This window comes from Sinohyriopsis cumingii, unplaced genomic scaffold, assembly GCF_028554795.1.
Source record: "Sinohyriopsis cumingii isolate HCF-2022 unplaced genomic scaffold, ASM2855479v2 utg001790l, whole genome shotgun sequence".
NCBI lineage: Eukaryota > Metazoa > Mollusca > Bivalvia > Unionida > Unionidae > Sinohyriopsis > Sinohyriopsis cumingii.
Genome location: NW_028316054.1, coordinates 1 through 16064, shown reverse-complemented (window position 1 = coordinate 16064; position 16064 = coordinate 1). Strand labels below are relative to the sequence as shown.

The 16064-nt window shown below is 34.2% G+C and overlaps 1 protein-coding gene across 1 annotated transcript in view; it reads right to left on the bottom strand.

Annotated features, from left to right (window-relative positions):
• Window positions 1-13224, bottom strand: part of LOC149771511 (protein mono-ADP-ribosyltransferase PARP14-like) — a gene marked incomplete at its 5' end in the record, with an annotated part of 103582 nt that extends 90358 nt beyond the window's left edge. The window contains 7 exons of the mRNA XM_089948366.1: window positions 2746-2964; window positions 3442-3576; window positions 4230-4316; window positions 6484-6615; window positions 8214-8300; window positions 8766-8864; window positions 13114-13224. Coding sequence (XP_089804492.1) covers window positions 2746-2964; window positions 3442-3576; window positions 4230-4316; window positions 6484-6615; window positions 8214-8300; window positions 8766-8864; window positions 13114-13224 — 870 coding nt within the window. The remainder of the gene's footprint in view (window positions 1-2745; window positions 2965-3441; window positions 3577-4229; window positions 4317-6483; window positions 6616-8213; window positions 8301-8765; window positions 8865-13113) is intronic.
• Window positions 13225-16064: the final 2840 nt, after the last annotated feature.

Sequence of the window (16064 nt, the reverse complement as noted above, 5' to 3'; positions counted from 1 at the left end):
AGCCCAAAGGTCGACTGTGAGAAAAACTACTCCTGTTAAACAGACTTCTATATCTTCTACTCCTGCCAATGACTGTCTCAGGTGAGGCTAAGACAGACGTGTGCGAAAACTAGAAGAGTGAGTTGAACTTTCTGAGCAGTTACCACCGAACAAAAAATGAAAGCTGACGGCTGATGATTGTACAAGTTCAAAATAATATTGTTTACATGCTGATGATCAAAGAAAAACATATCGTTTCGCTAGACAGATGTCACATGATGCCCCTAGAATGTTGGCCATGGTATAGTGAGCTGCTCACTCAAACGCCTTAGTGATACCATCATCTTGATTCCCGGGCATAATGATTAACAGATTTTGTATCAAAGTTAAATATCGCTGTCTATGCCATATTCAGTAATAGTCGATATTGGTACTAAATTCCACACTAGGATGGAAGTAGCCTGGAAACGTGATCATCATGATCTTATAAACAGAAGGATGTATGAGTTTAAGCTCGCAACATACTTATCTGCACTAGTAACTTCTACGTTGTAGGCTACCGCGTGAATAAAATCGCAACAAGAGGAAATAGATGCCTGCAGCAGAAAAGTCGTAAGACTTACTTGAATCTATGATCATGTAAAACAGACCGTCGGACACCTCTTTGATTTTAATCAATTATGGAAGCAGACGGAATTAAACATATTTGTCCTCATCATCTGTGTTTCCTAAGCATTGACAATGTATGCCTGAATTGCCAACGGCTTTGATTACAATAGGCCTGCAAGCAACAAAAGACCACATATTGTCTTAATTTCCGCTTTTAAACGGAATTCATTATGTGTGTTGCGGAATTTGAGGGAACAAGCCATTGGAGATTTTCCAAGCACTCACTAGCTAGGATTGCCCTCTTCGAATTGGTTTATAAACAAGGGCGTATCATGGTACCTGACCAAATTTTGGAATGAAAACAAAGCCCTTCGACTGCACGGTCTTCGAATACGGCTTGGCAGCCTGCACTGGTTGGTTAGGTCCTTGTAATATGCTGTGCAAATAGAGATGATGAGCAGTTTTATACACGGACTGCGTTCAACGACATCCTCTCCTCATTGTCAGCGATGGAACTTGCTGGACGACTAAAGGGTTGATTGGACGCTTGGAACGCAGCAGACAGCAATCTATGCTACTGCGGTCAGTGGTACAACACTAAACGCCATGCTTTCGGACATTCTGGCACTATGGTAATGCTCAGGCAGTCGATGTAATTTGCTTACCTCATACTCACATTTGGCTTCCAAGAAAGGGAGATCCAATATAGCCACGAACGTCGGACAGCTAGTTATATTCAGGAGCTGTGGCGGCGGCGGGCATCAAAGATAGATAGTGCAATCTGGTCTTGCATTGGATAGTGGGATTAGGGGTAAATGAGACCAGAGGGCCGCTGAAACAAAGGAGAAATTGCGCTTGTTATAGCCATGTTAGTAGAATGGCTGACAAGCGTTTTTTTTCTGGCCTATCATATACTTCCATTGAAGTGCGCCGTGTTCCATCTGACCAACCAGTGCAGGCACTACAAGGAAAAGACGAAGGACATTTAGTACACCATAGGTACGCACAGACAATGTTTTAAAAGACCGTGCACTTCTATCTTTTGTCATCTATAACCTGGAACGAAAGTGAACGAAAAAAGGTTGCAAAATATGCGGACATTTTTATCACCTAAACTAAAACTTAAGAAAAGGTAATGAAATCTACCTTTGTCCTGAATATGACAACGCTCACTACAGCAGCGAAATATGTCAAATGCAAAGACGGCATGGTTAATGACCAAGTTATAAATGGTGGCAAAATATACACAATATATTGTTCAAAACGAACATTTACCGAAGAAAAAATAAAACAAACATTACTGACTTTGTAGACGGATGGCTGAAAATCCCTGAGAAACTTCAACGGCTTTCGTGAAGTACAATGGTGTTATATTACTTGTAAATAGCGAAATATTACTGAAAATATGTTGTAATTATACTTGATTCATGCAATAGTTATTTGCCACACAGACTATTGAAACGTTTATGATGTGTATATAGACGGGAAGGGCGTCGTTTCAAGATAGCCAGAACTTGGGGGGGGGGGGAGTTAATGCATGACGTTAGTACGGCTGAGTGAAGTATCTGACGGAGAATCTTCACCAGTGATCGATTACCACAGCTGCCCATTTAGGACTGTGAAACCATAATTATATTTGTTGACGGAAGCAAACAGATGTAATGTGTTCCAATTGGAAAGCACATGGTTGCTGCGTGATGCAAATATTTTCTGCCTTTCATGGTGGTAAACCTGTCAAGATTCATACAGTAAGTAATTGAGCATCATATTTGTGTTTGTTATAATGATATTTAAACAAATAAGACATAGAACTAAACTTTAATGAATCACAATTAATTTTAATTCTTCATGTATTTAAACGTAGAGTGTACCTCTGATACTGACTTAAGCACAAAGGTGTACATTTGCTAAGGCCAACACCGACAATTAAAACAACGGGGGTATTATATAATGCAATCAAGGTAACAATCTGTGGAATGAGGCTACAGTGATGCCATGTATGTTATGTATGGAGTACTTATTGGGCTACACAAAATACATAGTATCCATCAACGCGAAAATGCATCTGAATGGAATAACCAAAACAGATTGGGAAACCATAACTGTTTATGACCAGAGTATATCAGGCGGGAACATATAGAAATGCTTAAAACCTACTATGTCTGCCACAATCTCTAAAATTCTCTTCTTTGCTCCTTCGACGCAATCGCGCTCTCCTTGGAGTACAACACGGCCATTCATGACCTCCTTGTTTGGGAAGCTGATAGAAACGAGATCGTATTCATCTTCTATTTGGCGCAATACTTTGTTCTTCCCGGCTATGAAGTAGCGTTGGTGCTTGGGATCAATATTGACCTCATCCTCAGCAATGTTATCCTATCAAGGTACAATACATAACATGCAAATATATTAAATATATTTCCAGATGCATGGTTTAGGTTCATTCTACTACACAGGTTACGACTTTGTTGTTTACTGCTCAACTATTGGCATAAGGTTGTCTCTGGGGGGGTTGGACGTTGTTAGAGAGGAATTAAACCACTTAAACAACTAACGAGCGATGGGCAGTCATGTGTTTGGATATTGCAGGTTATTCTAACATAAACCAAGAAAACTACTCAGTATTCACAGATCTGAAAATTTTCATTTAAAGAACTCTTTCTCATTATGAAGATATAAAACATTTTCAAACTATATTCTAAATTATATTTCCCAATCAATAATTAAAATCATTAAAGTGTTGGTGAAGATTATTTTTCTGCTGTGCTATCAATAAAATTAAAACCTATGTAGCATAAGAAAAAATATTTTGTTCAAACAAGCACACTATAAAACCTAATAAATATATATAACCAGGGCTTTTATCAGAGATTCCAGTTCTGCCTTTGCCCTCTCCACAGAATCCTTGTTTCCTATGAGAGAGATCAGGTTCCGGTCAGTAGCTTGGAGGTTGGGGAACATCACACAGGCGCCTGTCTTCTCATTCACCTTCGAAATGTAACATAGTTAAATATATATGGATGGATGGGTGGATGTTATTTGCAAGTTATATGGGTTTAAACAATTATCTCACAATAAAAACACACTCTGAGATTTTAAAATATGGGCTTGTATGTATGTCATTATATGGCTGTTATTGTATAATTCTATAACGTGGAAATTATACATTCCTACAATAGGACATTATTTAGAAATCATGATAAGTAAATTCTTAGCTACATACTGAATGATGCAAAGCGCTACTTAAAACTAACATTTCCTAAGACCCAAGACACATTTTAAAACACCTCATTATACAAAATATCTCACTATAACAAACAGTTCACAGAGATAGAAAAAGGTCCAACATGAAAGTTAACTTATTCGATAATGGTAATAGTTAAAGGGTACTTCTTGAGGTAAATGTCAGGATATAATCACTCCTTTTTAGATGAACAGCATCTACATTTCTTTTGTTTTTTCAAACATCATAATGTTTAAGAAACTAGGACATCCAAATAAAGTCTAAAATACACATATTCTAATTTTGTTGAATTTCATAGGGTTTCCTAAAATGACACAATTGAGATACGGCGTTATTTGTTTTGGAACAATGTTGAAACTAAGAAACAATTTAAAACGCCAAAATAAAATAGACTCACATTTCTGATATTATAGCCTCCTCTTTTTCTAAGCAGCTTGTGATACTCTGGTTTGGCCCTTATCTCGGCAGTGTAGTTGGATACTTTCTGTAATTGGTGCAGAAAAGAAAAAAGAACATGTTATCACACCTGTGAAAAATGTGTTCCTGCTACGATATTTTTAAAAGTATTAGATGCGGAAACAGTTTTAAAGCAACCAATAACAAGTTAGTTCGTTGAATTATCATTCGAATCAACAAGAGTTTCTAAAATGACTAACCACCGCATATCACCAATTCAATTTATAGCATATTTCAACACCCAGACCCCCATATCACACACACTTGTAACCACATCCACCACCGCAAATCCCGACCCCTACACAGCAGCCCAAAACATACAATGCAAAATGACTTAAGCAATGCATATTCCTACCATAAATTGATTAGTTGATTTAAAAAGATTTGAAAGCGTGAAAGTGTAGAAATAAAGACTTAAAACGTGGAACCCAAATTACAAGTTCAGCACCAGAGATCTTCACATTAGATCTATCGGCTTCAAAAGAAAAGTAAATATCCACAAACATAGCCCGCCTTTGAATATGATCTAAATTGGACCCCAGGAACGTAATATATTAAGTGAAAATCAAAAGGTACAATTTTCTCTACATTTTCGTTAACCTTTCAGTTATCCTTCCTGTATTAAGTATGTAGATGCCCAATTGTAAACTACCGTTGAAATGGAGAAAAAAATTAGCCCCAAGAAATGTATCATGCGAAAAATAAAATTCAGTCTTTAAGTTCCAATGACTTTGAATTTCAGCCTAACAGCGCCAAAATCGATAATCCTTTACATCTACACATGGGTTAACCACATATGAGGTTCGAAAATAAATACCACAACAAACTAAGCTATGTTGCAGAAAACTCTCTGCATATGAACAGATGAATATACAGAGTGGCTTCAATATCGTTATTTTACCCAGCACCTTCTGTCACGTTTTAACTTGTGTACACTTGCATATGATTGTAAGTATCAAGCGTCCCTTTCACCAGATAATTCAGTTATGCAGCTTGACAAACATCTCAGTTTCATGAATAATGGCTTTTAAAAATCAGGTATGAGAATATATGTATGCATTTTCCTGTTTACTAAATAAATGCTTATGATGTATAATTATAAATATCTTCGAATTAGAGTCCCAAGAGTAAAATAAAGAATGTGAATATCTTTTTTTTTTCTCGTCGGTACCAAATTTTCTTGAATTTCCTGTTCGGTACAGACCACGAATTTAAGTACTCAAGCAACAATGATTATAATGTCGAAAAAATTGTGCCCCTTGCCAGCTTCACAAAAAGAAGAACATGTCACTAGTTGCTAAGCCACACAAATATATACATGCACACAATAAAATAATTGATAGTCAAATATTTGCGCTATTTTCCCCGTTATTGAACCTAAACCATTTTTATAATGTTCCATACAACTCGGTGTCTTACCCTGATATATACCCTCTATCTCTTTTTGCCCATATATCAAACACTTCTGCATAACTTGTTAACATGGATGACGTTATCATATTACCTGATGTAAAATCGAATATCTATGTTTCGCTATGCTTGCACAGTTGACGCAACACGAAAACCTGTTCACTGTAGAATAACGTGCCTCATTAGTGTGGAGGGCACACTATACTTTAATTAGTTTGTCAAGAATGCATGCATATGATTCATAGTCGGCAACTTTATCTATGAAACATCCATATTTTCAAAAAAATGTGGTCCCATTTGGTCATCAATGTCAGTAATTCGAGTTTAATGATTCAGACTTATGTCAGATATCCCTTTTATTGTCAGTAATTTTAGTTTGATGATCCAGATTTTAGTCAGATATCCCTTTTATTGTCAGTAATTTTAGTTTAATGATCCAGACTTCTGTCAAATATCCCTTTTATACCGCATGTATTGAAATTAATACTTCAAAATTAATCTCATGTTATTTAAATCATTTAATACTGACGATTTGTGAAGCTTAGACAGTTGGCATCGAATTGATTAATTAATGACTCAAGGCTGCAAAATATTATGTTCATTCATTTTCTCAAAGACGACTAATGATCTCTGATGATGCAAGTACAGTTTACTTACATAAAACAAGATGTTGGATGAAATAATTGAGAAAAGAGAAAGGTTTAATAGAATGAAACCAACGCTGATAACTTAGACAATTAAACTTTATTGATATTTAAAGAAACGAAATATCCAGAACAGATTACCAGTTCTTCTTGAATGGCCTCGATTTTGCCTCTAGCTGCCTCCACGTTATCTTTTATCCCAGTGATAATGATCACATCAGAATCGCTGTTTTCACTTGGAAACTCTATCCATGTACCCGTCTCCTCGCGGATCTATGAAAGGAGCAATTTTACAAACTTGGAAATAAAACTTGTCAAATTATCATTGTAGCGGTGTAACATGAAGAGATATCACGAATTAAATTGCTCTGTTGAGTACTTTTATGATCTTAAGATATAACTGACTCAATCCAAATAATGATTTGGATGTTCGAACGAGATGTGGAAAGCTAAATCGCATTTTAATAATGAACATACATGTTATATTGAATTAAACCAACAACATTGCTTTTATGCTGTATTCAACTAGCATTGCTTGATAATTCGGTCCTTGTTACACAAAACATACAGCTAACAGTCAAAACTGAATTGGTACTTTCTGTTTCCACACGTCACATCTATACGTTCCTGCTTCGCTCGAATGCAAAACTATATAGCAATGTTAGCCAAGCGAACAAAACTTATTGAACGTATATCATGCGAAGGAAATGGAAACAAAAATGCCTTTCCAAAAGACACGTACTGGAATCTATGTACCAAACCAAAAGGCACAAGGGTAGTTAAAGCAAGCATGCATGTGCATTTGGATAAAACCAGAAATGAATCCACAGAAAAAACATATACCAACATTCCCTCGCTCGAAAGAGGCGTCTATACTTGAGAACAATAATGATTTAATAATGTATACATGTATGTATCAATAAGCAAAATGACATTTAAAATAGATCAAAGAAACAAGCATAATTCTAGTAAATCTTCGTAATGGTATAACAAGTTATATTTGCCAGACGTATTGTTTGGCAAGTCTCATCACATTTCATCACAGTTCCTCACAAGATGTGTAACTAATTGCACACACAAACACAGACACAAATTCACGGGTATAACCATTCATCACAGAGTGTAGATGGAACCAGATGCGTATGTTGGACTTATGCCAATTATATCTGGCAGGTTAAAAGGCAATTCGTCAAAGTCTGTGGAACTCATTCAATCCAACTCTGAGAATATGTATCAGAGAACAATATTAGAACTAAATGTCACTGTTGACTTTATGTACATAATGTCTGATATATTTTATGTATTTATCAACATGCAGAGAAACATTTAAAATTGATAATAAATCTGAACAGGCGTAATGTATCTAAAAAGATGGACTAATTGTACAAACAGTAATTATCTTTATGTATGATGCATGCTATTAACGCCAAATGGAGGCGTATCAAATCATGATGACAGACTGATATGCGCACGCTGACCTTTACAACAATCCGTACAAATTAACAGCAGTAGTTACGAACACATGAATTGTGGGGCGTAGTGGGATGCTTCCCGTTATAATGCTATAGCTGATAAGGTCTTAGTCTTTTTAAAGAATGCAGTTTATATGGAGATTTTGTAATCTGTACTTTGAGGTTTGAATAATGTATCTGCGTGTCTTTTGGGGATACATACATTACATTGGGATTGCGATGGTGTACCTTTAAAATCTATATAAATATACATCAGTTGATACATACATATGCGCAGGGGGAGGCAGAAAGACAAGCCAAATGAGATGCGATAATGCCATATTCTTGTCAATGGGCTAAGAGTGAATTTCAAACTATGCAGAGCAGTTTCACTAAATATTACATTATTATATAACTCACACGTTTAATTGCTGCGCCATTTTTTCCAATGATGTTTTCTTGCAATACTTTGAAAAATTGCACTTGGGTTCTATAACTGCTGGCAGCCTGAAAAGTGAAACAATCTATGAAAATTACACCACAGGACGTTTTCACAAAATTACAAACATTTTTGTTGTGTTTAATTTATGTACAGACTCAGCCAAAGATAAATCTTGAAGATGATTACTTAACTGTTCAACAGAACATCTCAAATAAATAAAATACAAAGAAGAATTCCGTTTGAACTTAATATAATATTCCATACCACATTTATATATTTCATTTAATAATCTTTTAACGTTCCTTTCTTTTCAACAAATCCAAATGTTTTCTAAACAAACAAAATTATTTTCTACTTTGAGGCATTACAACCAGATTGCACAGAAGGTTAACCTCAGCATCAAAACGATGATTCACTAGATTTTTAGCCAAATTGTCTAGATATGCAGTACACTGATCAACATCATTCTTAGGTCCTCTTAAGGTTATGACTTTATTCTTCTTTCCTTCCTCAGGGAATGTGATCTGTACCTTGTTAAATTTATCCTGAATTTCATTTCTCCGTTCAGCACAAGTAATATGTTTCTGGATGTGCTTATTAATGTTGACAACTTTCGTTTCTTCATATTCCTGAGGAAATAAAAGATATGATTCTGCTTTAAAATATGTCCTTTTCACAATAGTCATGAAGCTCTAACCACTGAATCACATTATTTCGTATTTTGACAGCGAAAATAATTAATATAATACAAGAGAATAGCATCAGAATACCACTTGTCGTTGTGAATTCCTTCTTTTCCAACAATGTTTTATTGAATTGCTTTCTTGCCAACGAAACTTTGTTTTTAATCTGCATACAATCTGATTCTGGACACACGGTAAACAAAACGTTCTCGCTGGATTTTATTTCACTTTTCAAAAGTTTTAATTCTCAGTACGAGAAGAGGCCTACGTGAGACCAAGATCTCTCGAATGGTTAACATCCGCCAAATACTAAAGTAATTGGCCAATAAATATACTTTCTATAGATGTTTTAAGTATTTTAAGGCGGATTAGCATCATTTGCGAAAGCAAAAGAATCATTATGCCAGTATTCGTTCAGACAAGTCTAGCAAAAGTATGTTTAACTGCTTTTGAGAAGAGGTTTTGACACCAGGGAAACTTGATCAAAACCTTATCATTTGAGTCTACTATTGTATCATTTCCTTTGCACAATGTTTAAAGATATTCAACGTGATTGTCCTACCCTTCCTTTGCGGAGGTGAAGTGAGTTTATCAGTATTCTAGATTTAAAATGTACTTTTTGTTTTGAATGATTTGAAGTTTGAAGTCGGTTTATAAAATGATAATAAACAAGGCGCAAATTACATGATTACTATATACTTGACATGTGCATAAACCATCTTGACGTTACAATCGCATGTTAGTACCATGCTTACCGTGGTGACGAATCATCGGTAGGAACGGATTTCAAATCATACTTTGTATAAATGTAAGTAAATGCTAGATAGGGACAGAAATAGTTTCAGTGGTTGTAGATGTTTCTCCAGTTGAATTAATATGAATAGTTACAAGAAAAGTTACTGCTTTTGTATTTGCTGGTTGAAATTCAACATATGTAAACATTATCTCAAAAGCAATTAGGGAACCTTTTAATTGCGATAAAGTATTAAAACATGGTGAAATATTTGCCATCAAGTTAAACAATGTTGATCATATTATTTGGCATCCAAGGCTATCAGAGATAATGAAGCCAGTCACTCGAGAGTTCTCTAAATCATGATCGCATATACTTGATATAAATAAATTAATAAAGAGCAGAGCTGGAGTTAAACATCGACGACTGCAATTCCGTTCAATTATAAATTATAACAAATCAGTTTTCACGAAGGAAAGTAATTAAAAAGGAAGGTTATATTATACGAGACAATCTTATTGTAACATGACAGCTGGAAACACAAACTTAAAGTTAGTACTTACAATTCCAAGCTTGATTAATTAGAAAAAGGTATTTAATACATGAAAAGCTACAATAAAATACGTATGTGAAAGCAAACTAAGTCTGTACGACATTCGTTTGAGTAGAATCTATGTTATCAATCCAACTGGTAAGAGCAATAACAATAATTAATTTCATTTCATTACAGATTTTGTATTTTATTGTTGGGTATTATGCTATTTTCGGTAAGCAGTAAATGCAGTATCAGCTATCACATAAACTACACCCGATGTGTTACTAAACTGATGGAATTTGCATCCTTGAATTGCATATAAATAAAGTCAAGGAGAGAATTAAACCAGCTGGGGAGAACGAATAAAGTATTTATATTAACTCCTTTAAACTCAACTCAAAAGTTAAGATAAACAAAACAAACAATTACACAGAGTATATCACCAATTACAATTGTTAGGATCAAATAACCCGTTAATTATATGGACCTCTGCTTAATCTGATAATGTTTGCCGATATACGAATCCTAAAGTTTTATATTTTTTCAAGACCAAATCATTATGAGCCATAATAATTATACATATAGATTCTACTCTGTCACAGTCTCTGGTTATTCCATGTTATTGGTGAGGGGTGGTAAAGACATTAGTTCATGCAGTGCTAGTGGCAATTACAATAAATACAGACTGGACGAAAAACAGGTTGAATATCAGCATAGAAGATGTAAATTGAAGCATTATTGGCAAGTATGTCGTCATTATTGAGTGAATGATAAAATAATGAAAGAGATATTTTATGAAGACATAATTAGTTTTACCTTTGTACAATAAGACTAAAACATTAAATAATACTGTTTCAACATATGAGATCGTTACACGTGGCTTACATTTCAGCAATAATATTAAAACAGATTTACCGAACCCTGTAAAATCTCATTTTTTCCTTTAATGCACAAAACGTTTGAGGATAATAATTTGCAAAACATAGATATCAGGAGAGAAAAATTAGAAAATTAATTATTCGATAATTAATCAACTGGGCACGGAATGATCTAAAACAATCTCAGATGCATCACAAAATAACACAATGATGAGAATGGAAATAAATATTTTCGATGTTCAGGACGAGTTTATCAACAATTTAACACAATGTCACCTGTTATCGAACCCAGGACAATATACGAGAATGTGATAGTAAGATAACTGACATTAAACAATATTTGCAACCAATCAAGCAGATACTAAAAATCTACAGATTCTTTTGAAAACACTATGGAAAAAATTCAAATTCTGGACAATAATTACATTGTACAATCTTTACGCCATCGGATAAGGATATATAAGTTTATTGTGCTAGAACCATTTGTTTGCGAGATTATAAAGGAAATGAAATATAGAAACCCAAAATATTGACTGTAGCGTCAAGGTAACTGTTGGCACTAATACCCTGTTCGAGTTGCAAGAAACGAATGATTGAAAGCGAAAAATACAAAAATTAGAGCTAAATAAAAATATAATAAATCCTAATGAAACTACAATCATATATATGAAAGAACTTAGGAACACTATCTTACTGATTTCAGTACAAGATATCAGAACGATAACATATGTTACATTCACCAAATGTTTCAGGATGTTACGTGTTTAGGTTCAGCAATTCAAGCCATAAATGAAAGGATATTTTGTTCGATATGCTGTTAACAACATCGGCATGATACCAGGTGACAATGACGAATTAGATCAAATAATTAAAGAACGTCAGTATCATGAGATGTATGTGACGCACTTAAGATCAAAATAAATAAAAATATGGAAAAATATAAGACTATTTGAACGTGGAAATAGATGTAATAATTATTAAAATAATTAATAAAATCAGAAAATTGAAAGTGGAAATTATAAATACAAAATGAGTCTGATGTGAAAACAAAACTAATGCACGGAATCTAAAGTAAACCCGGCAGTAGCAGGGAAAGAGGTTGAGATACAGCCTAGCACTATTGGAGCTGTTAAGTGGCTGATTATTAAATCCGCCTTCATGATCTTTTTGCTCGTTCAGCTCGTCTTAAAATATATATTCCCATGACACACTATGAAACTAGTACCAAATTGATAAAGCACCACAGCCTAAACTGCATGCTTTGTCGTAGCTTTTAATTAAATTTAAAAGTTACTCTTGTGCATGTTCCTGCTTTTGTTGTTTCCATATTTATGCAGAAATACATAATTCATAATATATAAAATAATCACAAGCAGAAAAATAGTTCAAAAGCTCATCAAAAGGCACATTTCTGACAAGTACATACCATGGAACATACAATAAAAAAACTTTGTGACTGGTACATAGTCCTAAGGAAAAACATATTTACTGCACAGCGTAATTTCTTTTTGTCGTTCCATTTAAACATAAAATCAGATGCAAGCAACAAAATGATAAAGTTGTTTTAGGTAGACTGTTGGTGACACACTGACAACCGTTGCATATGGATTGATTTGAGGTGTAAGATGATAACATCTTGCAAGGTCATGGTCTTAAATTCGACAAGCTTTGCCTACAGCCTGCTATGCTTTAATTTGATGTGCTCTCTCAGCTTATCTAAATACCACAGCGTGCAGGGTTCTGATAATTGTATATCAATACTGCACTTTTCTTCTCAAGGAGGTGAAACGGGAAACAAGAAACTGTACAATTACACATTTTAGATTTATAATAACGATATTATGTCAAAGTTTCGTTTGCATATATATTAAACTGATATAGAAAATGTATGTCATTACAATTAACTAAATCATGACCTTAATGTGCTGCAACCTACGGAAAAGACACACTTCGAAACAGATGAATGGGGGCTATTACTGCAAATTCTAAGTAAGAAAACTTAATAATATTAAGGTGCTGGATTGTGATAAATACAGTATATGTAAATACATTTGCATTTCTCTGAGGCCTCGTATTCATATCTATTGGATCCATTAGAGGTTGCATTGCTGTATCATATCGGATATATTCCTTGTTCCTTGGGTTTGGTTGGCCAGGAGGCTGAAGAGACAATATATAATTCATCACCAAAAGGAAACGATAACTCAAAGAGTTCAAAGATGTTATTCTAAAGCGATGAAAGCCCTACTTTAGCACAGCAATTTAAAAAACAGCATTGTGCTCCATGGTGTACAAGAAGGAATACAATTTGTGTTTATTACAATGATTAGAACATAGTCTGTTATATAGTATTGATTTGTAATAAAACAGAAATCAAAATGAAGAATCAATTTAATTGATTGGAGATCTGCTCCATTCGAATGCTCACTTTTATTTCAGGATGAACTCTTTTGTTACAATAATTAATACAAATATGCAAAATTTGTATATCTGTATTTGAGTTAATCGTAAGACTTCGTTTCGTTTTCACGCAATTACTGGCGTAAATTGCACGAATTTGAAAATGACCATAATGAGCGCAAAAGTAGAGATTCATAAACAGCCTTCCTATCGTGTGTATGTCATGCTACATGAGTTATCTTTCCTTAGACGTCTTTGGATCTCAAGACTGAGGAAATGTTTTATTAATTCCAGCCAAATGTAAAAGTTGTTGCAATGCGCATTCATTCACAATATGGCTCAAAATTTCAAATATAGGTACACCAAAGCGCCATTTTTTTCAAAAGTGATGTCTAGCACGAGACTAAGTTCAAATTTTTCTGGGCTGAGTTATGTGCACATTATTAATATTGTTGTGTACTGATGAATCTGCGTTTGTGTATTTATTTTGGAATACAACATAATTGCAGTTACTTTGCTTCCTGTATTGTATTTTTTTTTATATAGTTAAGCCTTAGGAAGAATAAGAAAATGGACATATAACAAAAAAAGTTACTGCATTTGTATGGGAAAATATGAACCCGTTTTGTCGGATGGATATACTGCACTCCCTAAATCGTGCAGTAGGTCCATCCACCTCGTCGGGTCTACACGGACAAAAGAACTTACGTACACACACAATTTTAATCCAAGCAAGCAGGTAGGAATATGTAATTAGGTTCTGGCAATGAATTACATTCATACTTCATGTTTATGACTTTAATGTAAAATATTCATATTTCCACATTGTGAAAGAAATATGTACATATTATCTGGAAAATTGCAATGTCGTTTTTGTTTAGAACCCACAGCGGACTGGAGCTACAAAAGATAAACATTTACGATCATTTGGGATTTAATGCACAATATTGTGCCTTTTAAAGTTTTGTTTTGTATTTTAGCGAAACAAGTTATTTCTTGGATTTTACCAAACATTTTGGTTACGATTCTTTTTTTGAACGATTTTTTGGGACATACTTTAAGACCTAGATTTGTTAAAACATTACTATAAGATTATTTTCCAAACATTTGCAGAATCATTTAATGATAAACACAGAAATGCAATTATTTCCGTGACGACTATATCACTATGGATTCAATTATCGATGAAATCGTCTATATAGGTTTTAACTTTTCACCAACTAGATTCTACCTGAATAAACTGAAATTTTGATGTTGTGCAAGGAGAGTGAATAATTTGATGATGAAGAGTTTTACCTATCAGCAATATATTAGACTATAAACGATTCGACAAACATAATTTATTTCTAGGGTTTCCAACATATACACTGGTTTATATAAGCCACAAAATAGTATTTAATAAGCTGAAAAACACCTGTTTTGAGCTGTAGTATGATAACACATGGACTGGTCGTGATCTTCAAATGACCCAATTTTATCCGAACTGTGTGACCGTGATCATACGTAATCAGCTTTTCTCTGACCATTTTCATTTAATGTATGATTCTAATTCGCTTCCAACACCACTTTGATTTTATTTTCTTTAACAATGTTAATGTAAGCATAAATTCTCACCCATTGATAACCTCTGCAAGTTCACAAGTTAATCAGTAAAATATTCTTTGTTACCGTTTGCAAGTTAGACTGGAAAATACATAGAGCTAAATCACGCTCTACGTATTTAATATCGACACATCCCCTATTCTCTGTTCACCTAAAAGTCCATTACTATGTACTGCAAATGCTATGCATTCTTTAAATTTCAATGATCGAGCTCAAATCGTCTACCAATATTTAGCTCGAAGATAATGATATGTCATATTTACACGAGACATAAGTACATTGTAAACAGACAACGGAGATTAAATAGGCAAAGCCAAAGACAAATAATGTTTACTGGCCTCTAGCGATCTCAGTCACTGACATCGCACTCGAGACTATGGAGATATGTTGCAAGGCCAGACCTGATTTGTGTTAGCCTTGGGAAAGTAAACTTTCTTCACTGCACACTATATGTTCTGAAAATGTTATTATTATGCCAGTTTCTATGAGAAGAAATATAGCCTGAATTCCAATGGTTGGTTTGTAATGTGTTACATAATATTATGCTGTCATAGAATAGAATTTGAAATTAAAAATCTAAGCTCTCTCTCAAATGAGGTAATAAGCTGAAAAGAGATTCTTTGTGAAAAGTAACTTATACGGTTTTATTAGTTTAGTAACGCCGGTCATATTTTGATTCCAAACAGGCATCAGCTTTACGAAACTGAAATTTCTTCATGTTCCAATTTGATTAAAAGCACGTCAGAAGTATTTGAGGCGTGTTCCTTGATGGTATAGGGCGCCACTAGCATAAAGTTGACTGAGCGTCAAGGTATATGTATCGATATGAATTTAGTTATACTCAATCCTGTGGGCTGTATGCAATTGATATATAATGAATTACTTACAGACATATGTCACTTAAATCTGAAACTGAAGATTACACACATTTCTAATCAGCTTACATGATGATAAATTTACATTCGCTAGCGAAAACGCAGGTATGGGCAATGTTTTTA